At 31.9% G+C, this 24,474-nt stretch overlaps 2 protein-coding genes across 4 annotated transcripts; both read right to left on the reverse strand.

Annotated features, from left to right (window-relative positions):
• Nucleotides 1–2,916: 2,916 nt before the first annotated feature.
• Nucleotides 2,917–8,295, reverse strand: LOC130797742 (lysM domain-containing GPI-anchored protein 2-like). The gene is made up of 4 exons (XM_057660484.1): nucleotides 7,497–8,295; nucleotides 4,499–4,625; nucleotides 3,920–4,110; nucleotides 2,917–3,206 (listed from the first exon to the last, which is right to left on the reverse strand). The coding sequence occupies exons 1-4, from the start codon at nucleotides 8,161–8,163 to the stop codon at nucleotides 3,100–3,102; spliced, it is 1,092 nt and encodes a 363-aa protein (XP_057516467.1). The 5' UTR covers nucleotides 8,164–8,295; the 3' UTR covers nucleotides 2,917–3,099.
• Nucleotides 8,296–10,710: 2,415 nt separating this feature from the next.
• On the reverse strand, nucleotides 10,711–19,659 carry LOC130797752 (glycerol-3-phosphate acyltransferase 9-like). Of its 3 annotated transcripts, none has more exons than XR_009038942.1 (14): nucleotides 19,465–19,659; nucleotides 19,317–19,374; nucleotides 16,547–16,665; nucleotides 15,697–15,796; nucleotides 14,067–14,162; nucleotides 13,850–13,946; nucleotides 13,112–13,199; nucleotides 12,768–12,864; nucleotides 12,333–12,418; nucleotides 12,061–12,180; nucleotides 11,879–11,977; nucleotides 11,309–11,377; nucleotides 11,083–11,174; nucleotides 10,711–10,992 (listed from the first exon to the last, which is right to left on the reverse strand). XR_009038942.1 is itself a non-coding variant. In XM_057660498.1 (13 exons), the coding sequence occupies exons 1-12, from the start codon at nucleotides 19,590–19,592 to the stop codon at nucleotides 11,329–11,331; spliced, it is 1,137 nt and encodes a 378-aa protein (XP_057516481.1). In that variant the 5' UTR covers nucleotides 19,593–19,659; the 3' UTR covers nucleotides 10,711–11,174; nucleotides 11,309–11,328. The 3 variants fall into 3 exon arrangements, 1 of the variants encoding a protein (XP_057516481.1); XR_009038943.1 differs by having other exon boundaries at nucleotides 16,552–16,665; nucleotides 19,465–19,546; XM_057660498.1 differs by having other exon boundaries at nucleotides 10,711–11,174.
• Nucleotides 19,660–24,474: the final 4,815 nt, after the last annotated feature.

Raw genomic sequence — 24,474 nt, forward strand, 5'->3', positions numbered from 1 at the left:
TAACATAAAAACCCCATTTTCTTCCCAAAAAAATTCTCTAATTTTAGTATTTAGGCAAAAATGGAAGGTTTGATCCCTTATCTTTACAAAGCTTTAGTACAACACAAAGATGATCATCATAATCATCATGGTACGACAAATGAGTCATGGCTTCGAGGGTCGTCGCCTTCAGCCTCTTATATGAGGCTTTCTAGCGGAGATTCGGGTCGATTTCAGACGGTGTCATCCGATATGAACATATCATCATCGAGAAATCAAGTCGTACGAGCATCGGAAACAAGGTCGTCCCCAAATCAATGTTTGGTTTCTCGACATGGAATCAATGTTCATCATGATCCTCAAGCTATATTAATGCATTGATGTATATATATGAAGTTGAAAGTGTGTATGACAAAGGTTATACACCTTGTGTGTATGTATATGCAATATTGGAGTATGGAAAAGCCAAATGGTGCCATACAACTTTAATGCTTGTTCTTTAAGTGTGAATTATTAAGGTAATAATTTTTTTTTATTGTTATAAAAGTTAAATAAGGTCTAATCAGAAACAACATCCTTGTTCTAAAGATAAGATTGAGTATATTTGATAAATCTGCCTGAATCGAAATTTAAATAGAATTCACGATGGTTTTTTTTTTTTTTTTTTATGATGTTTGATCCTTCACAAATGTAAATAATGATATGATGTGATGGCAATGTTTGCGTTTAAGTGAAACATCTCAAGTGTTAATATATAAGTAAGTAGTTGTCTTGTACCAATTAAACTTCTCACGCTTTGAACTTTATTTGTTTGTTATTCTTATTACTATTCGTTATGTTTCTAAGGTTGATGATGTAACAATGGTCAAAGAATTAAATTAAAAGGAAACTAATATTAGGTATAACTGCTTTGATTAACTTATTATTTATTGACATAATATTTGTGGCTTAAGAGATTGATAATAATATGGTAATAGAAAATTTAATGATAGTAGAAAAACACAATTTGTTTGCGTCATGCATGACTTTCATAAGTTGACATATGCATAATGAGGATAAGATGTCACACTTAAATGTTCATACTTTGAACTAGATGAGTTTAAATGAGTTGGGCTTTAAACAAACTTTTAAAATATGAATGGAGTATTCAAAATATTAGGTTTTATATCGTCCTTAAACGGGTTTTTATAGTTATGGTTAGATTGTCTCTTTTGGACTTCTCAAATTAACTAACAACTTCAATTAACAGTCATTTGTCAAACAAATCCTAAATCCAACATGCAAGCTTGTATTGGCTCGATCGGCTAAATCTCTTGCCTAATTAATCTGACACTACGTTATGAAATCATCATTCTCATCTCTGACCCACTCCACCTAAAGGTACAATCATGATATATTATAGTCGGTGGTGAATTCAAATTTTATATATACAAAGTGAGTTTGGGCCGAAAAGTAGGGTGAATATATATAGCTTAAAAATGTAAAGTGGTTAGAAATTTATGTTTGGGCCGAAAAGTTATATTTTATTTTAAAAAAAATAATTTATTATTGCCCATAAACCATAAGCTATCCGACAAATCAAAAGTCATAGAGACATAGACTATTATACATTTATACTCATTTAAATTAATTGATAAATGTCAATGTAACAATATATTACTTTCAATTTAAATTATTTTGCTAGTTACACAAATGTCATGTGGGTTGAATGCAGTAAAATTTATTTTATTTTTTCTGTAGCATACCAAAGTACTTAAATATTCAAAGAGTTAGAATATCAAGTGGACTGGGGTCAAATGACCCCATGGACACATATGTGCCTCCACCTTTGATTATAGTATTATAATAGTAATATCACTTCAAAATCAAATAATTATTTTATTATGAAAATACACTTAAATTATTCTGGGTGAAATTTAGTAAAATGTGAAGTTAGGTTGAAGAATAAGACAATAAATTTGTGAATGAGAATGAAAAAAACAAAGTGAAGACATTGCTAAAAAAAAGAGTGCAAAATAAATAAGACAAACTAAAATAGAAAGAGGTGCAAATTAAAATCAACAGAAAAAGTATTAATCTTCAAGTATTCAACTATTGGATACTAAGGGGAAAATTAAGGGGAAAAGACAGTAATCAACTTAATAACCACAAACTACTAAGAGAATAGTCCATTGTTAGTGGATAGCTACAAATACCAACCATCTGTTGTTAAAAAATGCCCTTGATCCTTTTGCACCACTTTCAGTCTTTGATTATTACATGTTAACAATCCACTACTTTTTTTCCTGTAATTAATATTGTACTTGAGTATTATGTTACAATTTGAGAAATTAAGTATCTTTGCAATCAAATTAAACGGAAGTAGAGATAATTTATTTCTTTTTTTTGATCTCCTACGAGGGACAACTCACGTGTAGACAATAATGAACACTTCCACATATTCGGTGGTGGATCTAAAATTTTAATTTTACGGGTTCTCCACGGAAAAAATTAATATTAATAATTCAACATTTTACTCATTCGCTATGAATAATCCCAACTTTTGATTTTAATAAACCAATTTTTGCCCTTAGTTTGTTGTCAGCATATTAATAGGGTATGCTGATAGCAAAGTAAAGCAAAGGTGCAATTAATATAAAATAAAAGGTTATACTGATAGCAAACTAAAGGCAAAGGTGGAATTAATATAAAATAAAATATTATGCTAATAGCAAACTAAGAGTAAGGATTGATTTATTAAAAATAATTTTAAAATGAAATTATTCACAATAAATAAGTGAAAGGTTGAAATATTAACGTCAACTTTTTCTTTTCCAAACAGACTGTATATAATAATAAATCATCAACCATCACCATACCCGAGGCAAAGCAAAAAAATCAAGATTAAAGCAATATACTAGCAATGTATAATTGAAAATTTTGTAGAAATCAATCTTAAAAAATAAGTCTAAGAATAGACAACTCAGAGAATATTATTAAGCCATGTTTCTCTTACAAATGCAAAACAATTCACCTTTGACAACACTTAACATCCAAATTCTGATCAACCCCAAACACTCCTCATAAGAAAAACAAAATCAAAGAGCAATAAATAATAAGTCATACAAATATATAAAGGGATTACAAAAATCTGTCCAGCATGATCAACTGAAGACATAGCAATATACCACCTAAACTCCAACTTATCTGATGAATCTTCGGAGCCTCATTACTTGATGATCCAGGGCCTGCATAATTAGTTCAGGCAAATTCAAAATTATCATCCAATTTGTTACTGTACGTGTTTATATAAATAAATTAATTAAACATGAAACATCCCGTATCTATGATTAGATGATTCTATTATCTCAATGTTATTAATTGGCTCCCGCTCCCAATGGGTTCAGCGGGTCTGAAGAACACAAGTAAATAACCATATCCTTATAAAAATAAGAAGGTAATTGTTTTCTGATCATCCCGTGATAACAAATAGGGGTGTTCAATGGCCGGATGCGGGCCGAATTGGATAAAGGCCCTTTGAATTTAATATGGACTTTACATGGGTCGGGTTTTGAAAGCCCAACCCGACAATTTTTTACTACTAAAAACTATCATAATCCCCATTGATCTATTCATAATAATTAAATTGTAGAAACGTTAATAACCTTAATTTATTGACATTGTCATTTATAATAATTAAACTAACCCTCAAGTATCCTGTTCATAGAAGCCTGTTTTCGATGCTTATTGAGCCCTTTTATCGCCCGCTTTATTTTTTTTATAGTAAAGCTTGTTTTTTGGCCCAATTCATTTTTGACCCAGCCCTTACAAAACCCTACTAAAACCAGGCAGGATAAGAGTTTAAAATGGATACCCGGCCTGTTGAACACCCCTAATAACAAACATTGTACTCTGGCATATATACAATTGCACAAGCATAGAGAGAATTGATCAAGATTACCTGCACAAGTGTCGACGGTAGCAAGGTTTGTGAGAACATTTTGTTTGTCGTAGCCAGCGTAAGCGCAAGTAGAGCGCTTGCAGCTAGACAGAATAGTCGAGTTGCCAAGCGACAAACTCGAACCAGCGCACTGCATAGAAGGACATGAAGGCCAATTCACTGCCTTTAATCCTGATGGTTCACATTGCAGCCTGAAACAAACCGAGCAAGATTTGTCAAGCTAATGATTGAGACCCTAAAATATATTATATATTATATATTTTAACGTACATTCAGGGCTGTTTCTGAAGATAGTTTTGAGGTGCAACCGCCTAGAGTCCAGCTTATAAAGGGGCTCAAATTGAGTTAATTCTTATTATTAAAATTTAGTTTGTGTATAAGTACGATCTTAAATTTGTACATTTATTTGACATTAATGTGGCATTAATGTGATAGAAAGAAAAAAAATTATATAATGCATAGTTGAAGAAAAAAAAATTAAAACTTTACTTATTTAAAGACCTTTTTTATGTTTCGCCTCGGGCCCAAATATATCAGAAACAGGACTGTCGTACGTTATCATGTAAAGGATGTACTTACATGAAGTTATTTGTGGGGTCACACTTGCACATAACGCAGTCATTGGCAGTGTATGTAGTAGTGCCATTGGCGACTAGTAAGGGGGCGTCAGGGCCAGGGGAGCTGCTACTTACATTTGAGCTACAAGCTGCATAGAAAAAACGTGTATTTGTAATATAAATAAATACATTTGGGCTAATTTAATAGTGATTTTATTATATGGAAAATCACTAATATTCGAGATTTGAGAGTAATGATTTTATGTAAAATAAAGGATATAATAATTTTACATTCAAAACGGCTAATGACATTAGCAGTTTTAGGTAAAATAAAAATAGTGAAATCACTATTCAAAGTTATTGTAAATTTTGATTATTCTATTCTTGTATATCAGTAGTTATTTTACGCTGCATTTAATATAAATTTTGATTATTTTAATCTTTTATCAGTGGTTATTGGAAATCACTAAAAATTCTATGTCCATATGTGTTAAATTTCAAAATTTTTGAACGAGTTGAACAATATTGTATGGAAATAATTAACATGGAATCATTAAGAGACATTTCTAACTAAGAACATACAATTCCAGTTGGGCCCGTTAACCGGCAAAATGTGAGTGGGTTGGATGGACCCGTGAAGATTTGAAAATTTGAAAAAAATAAAATCTTTTAATAACTTTAATCAAAAAATAAGCTTCGGTCAAACTTTAATCCCAAAATAAGCGTCTTTGGCCTTAAAGCTAGGCTCGGTATGTAATCGCTGTTACTAACAGAGAGTATAAAGAAATGGTCAAAATTTTAGTCAAGCTATATGTCGTTGTTACTAACAGCGAAATAAGACTTTGACTGGTCAATGGTCAAGTCACTATTAATAACAGCGACTTTAAATAATACTGCCATACTGGTCCAAAGGACTTCAAGAAAATTGATGGTCTTTCCCCACAGAAAGAATACATGAGAATTCAATTGCCTTTCTTGTTCCCTTTTCTTGTTTCCTTGACTTTTTTATTCTGTGAATTGAATGACAGTGAAAGTCACTTTCGAAAAAAGAAAATTTAACTCTCAAGCTTACTCAAAAAGAAAATTTAACTTTCAAGCTTACTCAAAAAGAAAATTTAACTCTCAAGCTTACTCAAAAAGAAAATTTAACTCTCAAGCTTACTCATTTTTAGAAATGAAGAGCATATAAATGCATAAAGAGAGGGATAATGAGTTGGTGAAAACTGAAGCTAAAGATCTACCCTCTAATATCTGAATACCAATTATTTTGGATATGTATGCATGAATTCATCATCCATAGAATAAAAAGGTCAAGGAAACAAGAAAAGGGAACAAGAAAGGCAATTGACCAGTACTACCTAAAGTCGCTGTTATTAACAGCGACTTGACCTTTGACCAGTCAAGTTTTATTTCTCTTTTAGTAACAGCGACATATAGCTTGATTAAAATTTTGACTATTTCTTTATACTCGCTGTTAATAACAGCGAGTACATACCGAGCCTAGCTTTGGGGCTAAAGACGCTTATTTTGGGAATAAAATTTGGCCGAATCTTATTTTTTGATTAAAGTTATTAAAAAATCTTATTTTTTTCAAATTTTCTGAAGATTTTGTTTTAGTGTTATAAATGATCAACTTGCCCACTAGGCCACTACTACGAATAAAAGTATTCAAATAACAAGTTTTACATGAGAGTGTCACACTATAATACGGGTCTTTATAATAATTTATTTTTCCTATTAATCACTTTAATATTATAAATGATCACTTGAAAACTGTAAAAGGTAATCACTTGACAACTATAATATAAGTATCAGATGTAATAATTAGTTACTTTCAGATCGTAAGTAATTACAATAATAGCATAAAAAGAGATCAATTTAAAACTTTAAGTTTAATGTTATAATTGGTCACTTTAAGATTGTAAATGAGCAATTTAAAGTTATAAATTATTACTTTAAAACTGTAAGTATATATTGAATTAGTTCAATAAAAATAGTTTCGCCCTAAAATTATATCTTTTAAACAATTTTGAAATAATTTCCCTAATTGAATTGCTTCGTCTCATTTAAGTTTGCAATAAATAGAAAATATTCTTACCTAATTTTAGGAAACTCAAAAGAAACAAAATATGTTGGAAGTTAATTGCAATCGCCAAGTGAACCAACAAGTAGAGCAATAAAAGTACTAACTAAAAATGTTTATGTTAAGACAGATTATATTTTCAAGTATTTTTTTTAAATATCACTAATCTTTCTATTTTTATTTTGGATGGGCTAGAGAATTTCTTATAAAAAAGAAATTTACAAATCAAAATTTATGTTACAAGGGTGAAAGAGTAATTTCTCAATCACTAGACTAATTCAATATTCTGCTAATTTTCGTGTAGGATCTTTTTACATTTATCTTAAAATGTATAATTTTTAAATATCAACTTTTTATAAAATTACATGTACTTATATATAAAATATTAATAATTTAAATAATACATTAAATTATATAAAAACCTTAATATTGCATCAGAATAATACCAAGGCAATTACTTTTCTATCCTACTAAGTCTACTTTATTTCGGTACGTGGAAAATTACAACTAGCAAATAAAAAATTGCAACGAAATTCAACGAAACAAAACAGTAATACTTGAGGCATTGCTACGTCAGATTTGCCATGTTTTTTATCGAAGGGTATAACCCCAAATTAATCTTATCTTAAATCTCAATTAAAAGTCAAATACTTCACTTTTTTCATTGCCAAACTCCCCTTTCTCATATTCCCACTAAAATAATCAACAATTACTCCTTTTGATTATCAAGTAGATTCAAATTAAGTATGTTAAGATCGGTTTAATTAGAATCAAATTTTATATCTTATTGGTTTTTATATGATCTTAAAACTATTGTTGAAATCACATTAAATTAAATTTTTTATTATAAAGTCAGATAAATATCAAGTCATCATATAGGACAAAGTATTTGACTAAGAATAAGTATTGAAGACTATAAATAAGAGAGAGAAGAAACCTTTAATAGGAACATCAAGAACTTGACCAGCAACAAGGCTTTTAGGATCAGTAATATTATTCAACTTCATCAAAGTATTTGAATTAATCCCAAATTCCGCCGCAATCTGAGGAACACTACTCCCATTAGCCACCACGTGTCCATAATGAACAACTTCTTGTCCATCCACGTCATCACAACTACAAGGAAGTGGGATCCACAACTTCTGTCCAATATAAATAAGATCAGCATCCTTAATCTTATTAGCACTAACAATAGAAGTGTAATCAAGTAAACCTCCAAAAACAGCATTAGCAATATGATATAACCCATCATCTTTTACTACGGTGTATGTAGGTACATGATTAGATAATCCTATACCGTTGATGCATTGGCATGGGAAAGGAATCCTGACCGTTGAATTACCTTTAATGATGTGTTTTGGAGATGTAGTAGGAGGAAGGTTATTGACTCCTAGGAGAGTTTTAAGGTTTTTGACTTGGAAGAGTGATTGGATGTGGGAAATTGTGGTTGTGTTGGGTGATATGTAGCCAACTAGAGCATTACACGTGGTTTTTCTTGTGCATTTGAAGGCGGGCGGCGGCGGCCCTTGCGCCGTCGCCCAGAGTGGGATCAGTATGAGGAAGATGAAAGAGAAGAAGAGTTGAGGAGGAAGAGTTTTTGCCATAATTTTGAAAGTTTTGTGTGTTGGAGTTGGAGAGGAAGATTTGGAAGTGGTTTGTTTTTAAGGTTGAATTTGAGAAAGGGAATTTAATGTTGTATTTGGGTTTGTTTTGGTTGGTTGTGGAGTGAAGAAACTTTGACTATATAAGTTGATTTGTACTAGACTTTTAAAGGGTATTATGGTAATTTTAATGTTATTAAGTCTTGTTTAGCCTAAAAATGAAATACTTTTATATTGGTCATGCGGGCTACAATTATAGTGACATGTGAGTTGCCACTTGAGCATCGCTCGTGTCTTGTATAGTATATAATTATAGAGGTGTTCAAAATAAATTCGATGATTTGAAAATTTATTTAACTTTGCAACAAAATTTAATTTGACTTGAATTCAAAAATGATTTACAATTATGTACGAACAATATGGACACAAAATCCGATTTTAAAACGACTCGAAACATCTAACCCGAAATCAATCCGATAACCCGATTGAACAACTCTATATACGAGAATGAAGTGGGTGTTAATTACTCTTTTTATTTCTTAGAGTTTGACCTCATTTAATTGAGAAAATTCTCACTCAAAATAGTTAAACGAAACAAACTTAAAGAGACCTGTATTAAAATAATATGTGGTTGGCTGGATTCCTTAATTTTTATTTGATTAATAATTCGTATTGATTATCTTATTTTTTAATCCTAGTCTTCAAGTTTAGGAGATTCTTCTATAAGCAAAGGAGAAGCGGAAAATAATCTTTTTTAGATAGAGAAAAATAAAATTCTTATGATAAGGATGAAAGAAAATATTTTCAACGATCATATAAACTCATGACTTTCATTGTTCATTTTCTTTTTGAATCACAAGATATTAGACTGAGTAAAAAGCGGCTAATTTTACTAATGAATCGCTTCAATATAATAATATGTTGATGAATTCCCTGACTATGAAGATTCAAAATCTATCAACTTTGATTTGTTAGTTTTTATAGTTGAACCCTAAATAATAAACGAGAGGTAAAATCGTGTTTGAATAATGTTTTAGTATGAACATGTACATAGATATACTCTCATGGACTCATAGTTGTGAACACAACCCAAAATCCAATTTTCAACACGGCTAGGAAGATTAGTGGTAGCATTCCCCAGTCCCCACATAGAATAAATAAGAAGGCATCAAAATGGGAAATTCACAATTGATTGTATTTGTAGGGTCAGTTTAATCCATCCGTTATTATTTTTTGCACATTCTATACTTTGCTACATCAGCCAGGACTACGAGTCACGAAGTTGCGTGAGTAGAAAAGTTGTCTAATAGAAAATTAAATAAATATCAAATGATGTTTTACTTAATCTAAATGAATACATGATTAGAGATTTAATTGAATTTAATTTTATATTTAAGTCTTCTACACATTTGTTGTGTCAACGATCAAACCTCAAATTTAAATAAATGGGATACTTTTCATCGTACATTAAAGTTTCGACAATAATTATGTATCTATTGAAAATTGATTGTTTGTTGAAGCTATGAACCGATATATTATAAGTATTGGCTTATTGGTTGTTTGCTAACTGAATTGAAATATTTATTGTTAAGTTAGCTATTACAAAAATAATTGGTAAAAATTATTTTGGTTGAGGATTATTATTTTCGAAATTTTGATGCTTTATGTTGTGAAAAAGGGAAAAATTATTGTGAATACGACATTATGCTGATTTTTCTACAATAATACAAACTTTTTATTAACCTTAAAAAATACCAACTTTAATGTGCATTTCCCTTAGCATCTTAACCTGTTGGAAAATTACAATTGTAGATCAACTTGCCAAAAAAACCTAAAAAAAAAGAAGAAATACGAAGTAAAAACAAAACGACTGCCACTATTCCCCACCTAGTGCCACTACCACCATTTCCACCCCCACTTTCGCCCACCACCACCTTCATCAACACCCACCCCCCATCTCCTGTGCAGCCCCATCCCCTTCCAACCCCAAAGTCGAACCACCATCACGACCATCCCACATTGGACCCAACACCATCTTTACTCCACTTTTTCACCCCCAATTTGACCACAAGTCCACAACAAACTTCGAACCACCACCACCTAAATTCGACCACCTCCAAATGCAACCACCATTAAATTCAAACCACCAATCGAAAGAATAAAATTCGATCACCAAAATCAACCACCACCATTGAATTGATATTTTGGTGTTGTAGAAATGGGGTGGCAGGTCAGGCGTGGTGGTTTTTATTAGCATTTTCTAGGGCGCATTTGAGGTCTTTTAGGATTGGGGGCCGCCGCCGCAGAGGGAGGAGGAAGGAGGGGTGGTGCAAAGGTGGGAGAATAAGGTGAGTTGGGATTTTTTTTTTTTTTAAATTTATCTTCCTTTTTAGTAGAAACCACCTGTACAAGTAACAAGTCAAATTGGATGCTGTGGGAAAACATACGCAAAGTTGATATTATTCAGAATTAATCGAAAATACGTATTATTGCAAAAAAAAATCAGTAAAAGGTCATTATTCATGGTAATTTTTTCAAAAAAATAGAATACATAGAGAAAATACGAAATTATTGTCAATTTATAAAGTGTTACATACAAATGGGATATTCCAAATGAAAAAATAAGCAACATACATGTAACATATTTTTGCTCTAATGATGTAGCTGATATAGTGAGTGAAATACGGAACTACATAGCAATGATATTTATTGATATCATTATCCCAAATTATAGTTATTTTATTATTAGACAGGCTAAAAAAAAGGAAATCGGAATAAAAATATCTAAACGCCAGTCAAGATTAGTTGTTTCCACCATTGTAATATATACTCCTACATAAGAAATAATGAGTCTTAATTTTCAATATTTGGACAATAATGGCATCCCAATAGTCAATTGATGAGGCCAGCTCTGGCGTTTACCTTTCTTCTTCTCATGTCAAAGCAACAATACTTTGTTTTTAGCTGTAATATTTTTAATTATGTGTAGATTCCAATAATATTCTTCTCTTCACCTTAAAACAATAAAATTTAGTATATATAAGTTCATTTCGACAAAAATAAAACAAAAGTTGAATACTTATTTAGAGTGAAACGTAATAAATCGATGGCTAGATACACAAAGAAGTAGTTAAAAGAAAACGCTAACCAAAAGACGGCAAGCTCGAATCACTTTTCGTGATACCGTTGCAGTATCGATTTGGCAAAGCCTTGTTGCCTGCAAACACAAGACATGTATAAATTACTCCTAAATCCTAATCCAATGGTGTGTCAAACCATGACTCGACAATTAGATTTGGAGCATCGAAAATGTGAGAGCGGTTTATGAACATGTACCACATCATGCTTACTTCTAGCAAGTAACCATCCTATAGCCCAATTCTAAACTTTTCTAAACTTTTTATGTTTTGACTACTGAGGTTTTTTCTATGGATTCATTTGTGGATCTTTCTCGACCTGAGGGACTCTTTGGCCGCACTCTCTTTTATAGGTATGAGTTGCCGCCTTCCTTCCCTCCCCAGACCCTGATCATAATTTTCTATGAGCAGGATCCAAAAGAACTCATAGAAAAGTCGATGATGATGATGATTATGATTTTCTTTTGGCCATTGCGATGAGAGAAGGGGGTGAGATGGAAAAAATGGTACAAATATTAATAAAACATTATGTGTACTAAGCTCAAACATGTGCGAGATATACTATATATAGATAAACATACTTGCTTTCTGTGAGCCTGGGGCTAGGGCGTGAATACTTAAGGTAACCATCCCAAGGAACCTTTTTGAGACCGGCTCTATGAGAAATCATGTCTCGAACCCTGCAAAAAGAGCCAGACAATGTTTATATAAAACGTATGAGTTCTACATTGTGTTCGAAAAAAGGATGATAAATGACATTCACCTCTCGGCGAATTCAATGGCAGTCTCTTCGGGTCTTAACGTCTGGGGTTCCAGGTACCAAACATCACAAACTACAGCCCAGGATGTCATTAATTGAAGCAGATGCATTGTGAATGATTGTCTGCATAAATTGAGCAAAATTCGAAATTATCCTCACATAATTAAACATTCAACGAAGTCTAGCTTATGATTTCCAAACAAGGATAAATACAATGATGAACAAGAAATCGCATATAGTAATCACGATTTATCATGAAATAAAGAAACTCTTACTTCCTACTGTTCCAGAAAGCGTCAACAAAAATCTTGTTGTACTTGATAGCAACAGGACACACGGTGCAACCCAGCTCAAACGCACCCTAAACAAGAAACAAATATAACAGAAAATGCCAATCAGCCCTTAATTAACAAGTCTTAATCCTTAAATTTTATCCAAGAGTGCAATATACTGCATAGTGCAAAAAATGCGGTTACGGTCACGATCGCGGTAATGGAACGGTGTTGCAGTAACGAAAAAGACACGGTTGTCATAACGCCAAATATCGGCTAAAAGCATGATATATGCCTTGAAACGGGCCAAAATGCGTTTTTTACACCTTTACAACACATAAAATATTTTTCGGCGTGTTTGAAAAACTTCATGACGTGGCCAATGAAAAGCGATACAGCCTTGTTTTTACACTATGCATTCAGAAAACAAAGTTGCACCTTCTTAAACATGACTGTATACTCATTATTAACACAGGTGCCTTCTGGAAATATAAGAACAGGGTTATTGTCAGGTCCATTTACATGGTCTCTCAACCTGAAACATGTAAATTAGATTGTTAAAAGAGCCTTTATAAACACAATAAAATAAGGCAGATTCAATATCGAACTTAAGAATAAGAAGCTAAAAGTAGAAACATTAATAATAACTAATAACACCAAACAATACGTCATTATGTCATAAATTCTCAAATTGATACTTAGGATATAAGTATATTTAACGCTTACAATTAACCCTTAGGGGTTGCATACAGCAAAAAATAAACCCACTTTCAAACACGCACTTTTTCTGTACAATAACACGGTCCTTAGCTTCTGTACGGTTGAACCAAATACATCCAACACTTTCTAAGATAGTACTTTGCAGCAATCCTGCGTGAAATAAGGACAAAAGAATTTAAAAGCAATAAAAATGAATTGGGCTTTGTAAACAGGTCAAAACAAAGCAAAACCACTTTTTGTTGATTGAAACTTAGAAAATGTGCAATATTTACATTTAAGTTGTATGAGTGGTAAACATGAAATGCTTTTAAAAAATTAAGTTTGCGGACGAAGAAAGTTCATCACATATCAACAAATTTTACATTTTAGCTTTTAATAATGCACCACAAGTTAAACCTACTTCCTTCGTGTTTTAAAGAGCACCATTCTATTTTGGAAACTTTTTATATTGGCGCACCCATTTCCTCAAATGGACACTTTCGGGAGAACCAAAGACAATTTTACCCATGTTCACCCTATACACTCACATGAAGAGACCATCCATGACACTCTTCCTCTCACGCGAGCATTTTGGTTCATTCACACCCTCTCATCATTTCTTATTTCATGTGCCCGTGAGAAACGGAGCACTTTTGAAAAAAAAAAAGGAAGTATGCCCATTAGACATCAAATTTCTGATAGAAATAGAAAACAGAATAATATATTATCCAAACATTGCAAAAAGCATGTTCCAAACAGTATCTTTGAATAGATAGAACACGTAAACAATACTAACATATTAGTTGCTTTAAAAACCTTACCAACCCAACCAGGATGCTTCTGCATGATGACAGCAAATGCAGTCATTTGTTCTAAAATAACGAAGTCAATCATTGAGGTATGATTGGCCACATAAACCTGATTTTAAAACAAAAGGTATAATTGTATAAGAGACTTCAGCCTTGTTTTAAATGTAGCAACTTCTCTAGTACAACAGCATTACTCCAACAGGATAGAAGTCACAGCACAACGTATTACCTGCTTAGGTCTCATACTTGGCCGTGGACCATGATACTTAATAACCCCAGTCCATGACGCAACAAAGAAACAACAAATCAGTTCCACGAGAGAACGCTGAGAGAAAATTGGAAAGAAACCAAATAGTCAGAGAAGATGTGTTAAAGATTTTCAAAAAGCTAGAAGGTACATTTGACTCGCTTAAGTGCAAATTTGACTGATTATTATACATCTATGAAGTTTTAAATAATGAAAAGAAGATAAAAGATGTTCCAACATAGATGACATTTTACATAACAGATTAAATTGATAGGTTAATCCTGTTACATCATTTGTTTATTATCATATACACTACGTTCAGATGTTAAAAATAATTGTAAGGTGTCTCAAAATCTAGGAAAAAAAAATCCAACATTCTTTTGTTTAGATTGAGTGAGATGGAGTAGAGATTATAACATTTCCATCTATCATAATTCATAAGGAGTCTATTCAAAATTATGTGAAATTGAGAAAACATGGCACTTGTTTTCGCTAAAAGGAGTATTTTCTTGAAACACATTTTTAACTTAGATATTGGCTTCTCAATGAAAAAAACAAAAAGAAATCTACCAAAACCATTATGCCAACTTTTGACGACAATTTGAATTATACCAACTACCAGTATTATATTGGAAGCATAGAGATTGTATCCAAAATATTCTATATGACTATCCAAGTATAAAGACCTGGTTAATTTCTTACATATTTTGCTCAAATTTTGTACCAATTTTCTTTTTTGATTATTTAACTTCGAAGGGGTCTTGCAAATCACTGTATAAGCCTAAGTGCCTAACTGTTTACAATTGTTTGAGGAAATATGCATTTTTGTTGAACGAATATTTGGACTTACTATAAGAATATATTTCGTAGTATTCAACTGTCCGTTTACTCTATCATCCTTGTTGTCGTCCCGTCCTCTTCTAAGAGGCCCCTAACCTCCAATCGTGTCTTCTTGCTTTTTCACAAACTCCTCGAGTCGCTAATAATATAAAGCTTATATGTGATCTAAATACCACACTCAATCTCGTCTCTCTCACCATCATCATCATGAACCTTGGAATTCAAAGCTTTCTAAGATTACAATGATCAAAAATCAAAACAAGCGAAAAAATTTGAGTTACACCCATTTTTTAAGCCACCCATGAAGAATGATGTGTCAAAGTCAAACATCAATAATTCATCTTCCTACAAATTTTTAACAGGATCAATAATTAATTAGTCATTGTAGAAGATAAAATGAAATCGGAGGTAATGTAGTGGAGCTAAGTGGTGGCGCTGTTGAAAAACAATAAGTAGGTGATAGAAATTGGAAAAGGTAGTAAATGCATGTTGCTTCACGGTGAAAAAGAAGGGGAAACAAACAGGCACAGAGAGATTTTAAACATTTTTATGACTAACATGGCCAAATTGCTTTATATTTTGAAAGATTTTTTATTCTTAACCTATACAAATGTTGTTGTTGCTAGAAGTTGAACAAACACTCCCTCAAAATAAGTTGCATTTAAGACTAGACCTTTCTGGAATCAAAACATACCTGTTGACACATACTTATATATTGGCTTAAAGTTGTGTAAGGAGCTTAAAATAGCACACGAACACGCAGATGCCGTACCTCTATTTTTTTCCTGAGCTTATCATGTCCTTTCAATAAGAAATGAACTGGCAGGTAGAGAGAGAGGAATATAATCCATCCAACCGTTAAAACTAGGACCCTGTTGTAATTGAATAAACATGTTTCAGCTCAAAGAGCATCATCATTCACCACCATCGAAAGCAAAATGCTTGTGAGCTTGATAACAGTATAGCTACATAATTTGCACAAAAATTAAGGGGAAAACAAAAGCAAGTCAATTTAGTTTCCACATCAAGACAACCAAAATACATCTAACTACAAATTAGCATGGATTACCTTTCAATATATGGATGTAGCACAAGGAGTATAAAAACTTAAGACTAAAAAGAACCACTCACCCCTTTATTATGAGTAAAGAAAAGGTATCACCGTACCAGTAAATTTGCAAGAAAGATGTCTCCAAGCAATAAAAGAGCATCCAACACTTCACATTCCATGGCACAACTAGAAACTATTATGGTGACATCATCAACACATCACAATACCAATACCAACTTGGCTTCATATCAAATCAGTTACTGATCAAAAGTTTTATTATCTGATTTTAGCATGGCCAGAACAGAACAGCAGACACACAGCCCATTCAAAATAAAAAATAAAAAAAAAAAGAACTATGAATCGTTTTATTATCATGATTTGTGAGGCTTTAAAATGACTTTAAAGATAAATATTTGTCTAGTCATGCTACATTTGTCAAGTCATGCTACCTTCTTATAAGGTAAATTAAGATTAAAAACATAATCCACACTCTCGAATCTTATTCACAATAATATTTTTATGTCGCTTTCAATGAGATTAAAATTTGAATTCATAGCCTTAGAAAGCTAACCTTACAGGGAAAATAATGAAGTATCTGACGACAACTCCAAAACACCATAAAGGAAACAGATAGATATTCCAGTTCCAGGGCTCTGGAGGATTTGACTTGAAGCAACGTGTGAAAGAGTCCTGTGCATAGATCACATAAAAAGCAAGTTAAAATAAGTTATACACACACAAAAGTTCAAATCATAACAGGGAAAAGAGAGGTAGTCTATCCCTCTCATTTTCAATTGTATCCTTCCTGGATTTGAATTACTGAAGGCCACATTTCAAACATGAGATTGAACATATACAAAGGATTATGTAATAGATTGATTCTGCCATTATAATGAATAGCAGAAGAATAAAGAAATGTACAAGTGTAGGGAAATGTAGTAGGAGATCTTATTGATGTAATTAATAGAAAAACAACTTGCACTCTCTCAAGAATGAGCATAAGACTCAATAAATATGTGTATACAATATTCTTGATCTATACCTCTACTTCTGATTCCTTATTTATATTAGGTTTCCACTTCCCCTTCCTTACAGTAACAAACTAACTCATAGTAAAATACTAAAATCCTTAAAATACCCCTCTATCCCAATTCCCATATATGAAAAACTCAAATATAATAAATTATTGTCCGACTAGCATCAGTTCATAAAGTATATTCATATTAAGTTCACGAAGAAGATCATTGCTGATAGCCTGATATTGGAGCCAATGTTATTAATAAGCTCCTTTCTTTCTCCAATTCGTTATCATTCAGCTTGTTACAACTTGCTTACACATACGCAAAAGCATAGAATAAAGCAAATAAATAACACAACAATCATTTGAAATTCATGAATGGAGAGGAGACTATTATGACTGTCATTATCTACTCGGGAGTCTACACAAATAGAAAAGGGCATCTTAGTCATTAGAGAAACATATAATATAAAGAGCAGAATATTAGCATAATAATAGGAATAGTTTATTAATTTTTTGATTGGAGCATAATAACACTATTAAATAAGTTGTTAGAGTTTGTTAGAGTCTTAAGTTCGTTAAGGAGGTGAAGAGTAGCCTATAAATGAAGAGGGGAAGGGAGGAAGAAAGGAACCAGAGACTTATTGTGATGAGTTTTAGACTCTTGGGAGAGAACAAGCCTCTTGAATAGCTTGTAGTTACATTGCAGTTAGAACGTTTAATATTAACACTTTCTACTTTTTCATTCCCTTTGCATTTTCTGGCTATCTCACTGCCATATCCTGGCCAACACAGGTCATAACAAAGAGAAAGACAGCAAACATTTATCGAATTAGACTTTGATGATAAAAAAAAATAAAATAAAATAAAATAAAAGCTAAGTTGTTACAATATTGTACCTTCAACATAGAAAATCTAGTTTCATTTTCTCTATCCTACATCATTTGGACATGTTGTTACCATGTTATGAACTCATCTCCGATTGCAGCATATTCCAGTTAGTCCATCTACAGTACCCCAAATAACTTTCGTCTGCAAATCTTTACTTACTATAAGTTGTTTCCACTCTCATGTCATGTTCATCTATTAAGGTAGAGTTTGTTGCTAAGGTGAAACTAGCTAACCCAGTACTAGTTTCCAATACAGCTTTCTCTAATTCAGATATAATTCAGATAACTCAATAATAGTATTACACACAATCTAGTACAAAACTAAGAATGTTGAGGCACACAAACACATTATCGATCAACAACCCTTAAAGTTTCTTTTCCTCGTTTGAAGCATAAAATTTGTCTATTCTCAAAGGGGCCAAAGATTTATAATCCCTCTGTTTCCTTTTGTTCTTCCCATTTACTTTTTACACAGTTTTCAACGCAAATTTTAAACTTCAATTTCTCTAAATACATATAATAAAAAAAATTTAAAAATAAAAATACGTAATAAAAAAGCATACATTAAGACGAATATAACGAGATCTCACATAGATATATTTTATCTTCTAAATATGTCAAAAACATTAATTAAATTTCTCTTTCCTTATGATGGAATATTTCAAATGGAAAGAACATTAGAGAACGAAGAGACTAGTTTTTAATTTTCGATTATAAAGAATAAAAAATAAATGACTCATTAAAACATGTTCACGGCTTATTTTAATAAAATTTCCAATGATGTACGCTATCAAGGACCTGTCGGAAATAACCTCTTTGTTGTGGAAAAGGTAAGGCTGGGTACATACACCCTTCCAAACCCACCTCGATAAGAGCCACTTGATGGTATTGTAGTGATGGAACGTTGTTGTAGTGCTTGTATTTTGGTGAGCAATTATCAACCATTCATTGCTAGTCTTGCAACTTAAGTGTAGGTTCCACCAACAAAACATCTATATTCTACTCCTCTCCCTATCCCTATTACTTTCCCTTGCCCTTTCCCTCTCTCTCCTAACCTCATAAATTCAAGCATTCACCTTTCAAGTAAATAACAATTTATAATATGCTGAACACATTGATTCTTACCCAAACAATAACATTTCTCAAAAAAAAATCATAAGGCAATGTGTAGTCATATATAGAATGACATTATGAAAATTGATTTAAAGTAATCCCATCATTCATTAACCCATAAAAAATAATTTGGGGGTAAGAAGATCAAAGTTATATCAGAAAGTAAATCACAAATTACAATAACACAAAATTCATAAAACAAAATTAATACCAATAACCCAAAATAGCGGAAAATTGAAAAGAAACAAGAAAACGGGCACAAATTCAAAACTTCATCTTTGTTACTATTATCATTTCCAATCAAACATTGAAGCACTCACATCAACAACTGCACCAGCAACTTCGGTAAGAGCAGGAGAAATATCAATCAAATCCCTCCTGAAATTAAATTCATCCCCGCAACAAACATTAACAAATATTTATAAAAGAATCTGAATTAAAAGAAAAAAAACAGGGAAAGAGAAGTACAAACGAAGCTTGCCACGAGGTTCATGAAGGGATCCAGAAGGAAGATAATCTTCGATATTGGGTCTATCCAAATCCAATTCAGAACTTACTGATGAGAGTACACTTTTGCTTCTTGTTATTTCACTCATTGTTTTCTCGTCTTTATTTTATGGCCCTCCTTTTTTCTTTCATAGATAGATAGATAGATTATATGTACATGTATCTCAAGTTTCATGTACAAGTACAATTCAGAGACGAATTCAGGCCCGGGCCCGGACACTGGCCCCATAAACTGAAAACAATAGCCAAACTGCGTTAGGGTTCGAATCGAAAAACACCAAAAATTCTCAAATGAAAAGGTTACAAGATTATATTTATTTGATTGGTTGGATATATATTTATAATTTTAAAATGATTAATAATAATCTTAAATGATTTTTTATAATTTTAAAGTGATAACTTACTATTTTAAGTCTAAAGTAATCATATACAATCTTAAAGTGATTACTTAAATATTAAATCAATTATAATGTTAAATTGAGCAATTATAACTTTATAGAGTGATCACTTATAAATTTTAAAGTGATCACTTTATATAGTTTTAAAGTAATCTCTTATAACCTTAAAATGATCACTTATAATCTTAAAATGATCAACTAGATAAACAGACTGATTATACGAGCCCATTTTATGGTCAAACGGTCTCATACAAGACTTGATGCTGAAAAAAGGCAATAAAATATTAGAATGTTTGTTTATTACAATCCCCTATAACTACAGGGATAATTGGATCCGGATAAATTATATTGCATCCACTATAAGTCAGGTTGTAACTAAAAGTCATTAGCAATGCCTAAGAAATTTAAGTAATGTTTAACAAACAATTGATAGCTATTAGTTTATTAGAGTATTTGATTTCACCATTGACCAAATCACCGAACACTAAAGATGATTTAACAAGTCAACTATTTATTTGTTTCAAAATAAACTAAAATTACTCAATACGCTATTTTACAAAACACCAGTTATGTTTTTCAATTTTAATATATTTGGACGTTTAGGAAAACACCTTGATTGGATTAGCAAGATTTCCTCTATAGTATTGATCTTCATAACAATTTGTTTTTAATCTAAAAATTGTCAATACTCTTTGATTGTTTACAAATTGAAAAAATATAGTATTTGCGGCTCAAGATTTTGACATAATAATCAACTAAATATCAAAATCTTGTTTTCATTCTTTCTATATTTTGGAACTCGTCTTTAAAAGAAGGATCCCTAATTCACAAATGTGTTTAAAAATACAAAATTTTCACAATATTGATATTTATTTTATTTTAACGAAAAAGGGTGTAATATTAATGCAATTTGTGGTCAACTTTTACCATTAAGAGATGATTAATGAGTGGATTACTTAGTCATTATCACATAGTTTAGCTATCATTATACCTGCCGTCCTAGCTTGCTAATCAGAATTCATGCATAACATCACACTGGCCACCACATTTTCCTTTTTTTGCTCAAAAATTTAATTCCTGAATTGAGGGTCAGTAGATTTATATCAATTAGTACTTTTAAACTGCTACAATAAATCACTAATATTGAAGGGGACCACATCGATCTGGGATAAACTATTCGTTAAGAGAGGAAGGCGGATTAGTCCAAACTATAGATGATGAGAAATGAGAATAGAATCATATTGTCAATTGTTATTATGATGGAGAAAAAGTCTTCAATGACTAAGTCAACTTATGATTCTCTGGAAAAACTTCGTTCTTACACATTAAAACAAAATGTCAATATATTTATTGGCTTTGTCTTTCCAGCTTAAGATTGTAAAGATTACTTTAAAATTATAAATGATTACTTAATTATAAATGTACCTTAGATTAGCCCAATAAAGCCTCAACGAATCAACTTGTTTGATAATTTTTTCATCTTTTTCTTGTGAGACGGTGGCATAAGTAGGGACAGACCCAACTCATTTCATAAATCTAGTAAGTTCAAAAGAATTACATTTTTTATAATTTTTTTATTGTCATTTTAAAGTTTGAAATGAACATTTTAGACCTTGAAAATAACAACTTTCAACTTTTAGAGTAGACATTTTAAATATTGAAGTAGTCATTTTATAATTATCAGTGAAGATAAATTAAGACTTGAAGTAGGGACTTCAGACCTTAAAATATAGATTTTAAGCATTAAAATGAACATTTTAACTATTGAAGTAAATGGATAATTAAAAATAAAATTAAGTTGTTGTACAACGAAAATGATAAAATATTACTAGGGTGTTTTAAGAGTTAATTGTAATTATTGTTGTTGTCATTTAGAGCATATAATGGTCATCGAAAATTAAATTAAATAAATTAATTTAAATAAATTAATTTGAGAATGTCCCAAGGTTGCAAAGTTTATGTTTTTAGCAAAAAGTAGTATTCACGAATCATGAAACAACTCGCGGCTCGCGAGAAAGGAAGGAAAAGCTATTGTTTTGTGGAAACAGTAGGTCACGACTCGCGACCTAAGTTGCGGCCCGTGCGTTTTGCGCTGTTTTGCGGATTCTTCTTTGCAAAGTTAGTTTATCCGTTTGCTAGTTATAATGTAACTACCAACGGTTAAATATGGTTATATTAATCGGATATATTGGGATAGATTGATTGAAAGACGACATTAGTTCGTGAACCAATCTTGTGTTTCATGGAGTAACATGTTGCTTCGTGAAAAGGTGTAAGTTATTCTATAAATATAGAAGGCTTGTGTGGTTATTTTCGACATGCAATTTTTGATTTCTTTTCTTCTCGAGCACTTTACATAGAGAACTTGCAATCCTCGATTGTAATTTTCCGTATCTTCTTCCATTTAAGTTTTCCTTACATTGTTCTAGATTCCGTATGCTAAGAATTTAGTGTAATTCTTTGCATCTCAGAACATATTTTCGATTTATTTCCAAGCACCGTAGTAGGGAGGAAATGATGTTTTAGGAAAAAGTATCTCGCCTAGAATTAATATCAAGATCAAACAAAATCTTCATGTTACTTTATTCGGGATTGAAGATCGGAGTTCTCGGTGGTGTACATAAGCAATGTTCTGGATTGTCATATGTAATTTGTTTCCTTCTACAAACTTGTAACTTTATTTTATTGTTTATTTAAGAAATAATGTGAAATTTTACAACAATCTAAAACATCATTTTCTTTGAATTACGATATGGCAAGTCTTAAGGATTTGACTACCAACTTTGTCAAACTTGACTAGTTTGTAGGCAATGAGTTTAGGAGATGGCAAAAGAAAATGCTTTTTCTCTTAACTACTTTAAAAGTTGCTTATGTGATAAGTACACCAAGGCCTAGTGAAAAGGAAGATGAGACTCCGAAGGATATCCGTGCTAGAAGTAAATGGGATAATGACGACTTTATTTGTAGGGGGCACATTCTTAATGGTATGAATGATACTCTCTTCGATGTTTACCAAAATGCTGAATCCACTCAAGAAATGTGGTCCTTACTTGAAACTAAATATATGGCCGAAGATGCATCAAGCAAAAAATTTCTTGTAAGTAATTTCAATAATTTTAAGTTTGATGATAATCGCCTTATTATGGAACAATTTCATGAGATACAAAGGTTGTATGATAATCTTAAAAGGCATGACATAAATATGGACGAATTCTTTGTTGTCTCTAGTATTATTGATAAATTACCACCATCATGAAAAGATGTTAGGAGTACCCTAAAGCATAGAAAAGGAGGAAATCGATCTTACCCAACTTGCCACCCATCTTCTCATAGAAGTTGAGATCCGAGAGCAAGAGAAAGGGAAGAATCCATCCTATTTCTACAATTAATATGGTAGGAGAAATTTCTAACAAATCTAAACTTGTGAAGAATAAGAAAATGGGCTGTAGTTTTTTCAAGGGGAAATATACTAATTTTTCCAAGAAACCTACGGTTGGTTGATGTTGGTTTTGCGGAAAACCGGGACATCGTAAGAAAGATTGTTTTCTTTTCAAGAAAAAGAATGGTAACAAGGGTGAGGCTTCTAATAGCCAAGATCCCGTGAATGAAGGTATTTCCTCGCAATCAATTAAGTTTTTATTCTAATTTTCAAGTTTAGGTTTCACTGACCTCATTATCTCTTTTAATAAGGGTTTGAATTTTCATTCAACACTTTTCATATCTTACTCATAGGCTCTATGAAGCAGAATATACTAAATATAATAATAATAAAATAAATTACTGACTCTTATTAAATATATCCATTAACAATGAATTTATAATAAAAAAATCTCATTGCTTTCAACTAATTAAAGCATTCAATACAAATTGCAAATCTTCAATGTCTTTTGTATTTGTTTTATTTTTAAACTATGAGTTTCAAAAAAAAGTGAAGAAAGAAAGATTCTACCTAACGCGCCCAAGTAGTGTGCAAACACATGCTTCTGCAATAGTACTAGAATACTTGTAGCAGTCAACATGGGCCATGGGGGTATAATGGTCTTTAAGTTGTCGCTGACGTGGAAATTCTAACAACCAACAGGTAATTGTGGGAGAAATGTGTGTTAAGGTATAGAACTTGAGGGCACGTTTAAAGCACGTGACGCGTGGAGCTACAGACAGTTATAAACTTATAAAGATTCTGCTCAATTGCCGGCAAATTAAACAAAATATCCGTTTGGAAAAAAGTGGACGAGGAGTAATCTAAACGTACATTAGCAACCCATTGCTTAAACTCCGCTCAATTAAAGAGTACACTAATTTACAATTAGGAATATCGAGTTTTGTCTTAGTTGGAATAAATATTTTGCTTTTTTATATAAGTACCCTTCATTTAGTCCTTATCTAATGTATTTTGCTTATAAGAAACTATAATCAGGATCTCGATATGGAAGAAAGGCGGCAAGCCGGCAACCATACCCATAAAGGATCAGAATGCAGTCAAAAAGTCCTTCGATGACTTGAGAAAGATCCTCCGAAAAAAAGGTTCATGCAACGAAAAGGACCAAATAAACCTGATAACGCAAGCCCAGAA

Source organism: Amaranthus tricolor, chromosome 1 (assembly GCF_026212465.1).
Source record: "Amaranthus tricolor cultivar Red isolate AtriRed21 chromosome 1, ASM2621246v1, whole genome shotgun sequence".
Taxonomy (NCBI): domain Eukaryota; kingdom Viridiplantae; phylum Streptophyta; class Magnoliopsida; order Caryophyllales; family Amaranthaceae; genus Amaranthus; species Amaranthus tricolor.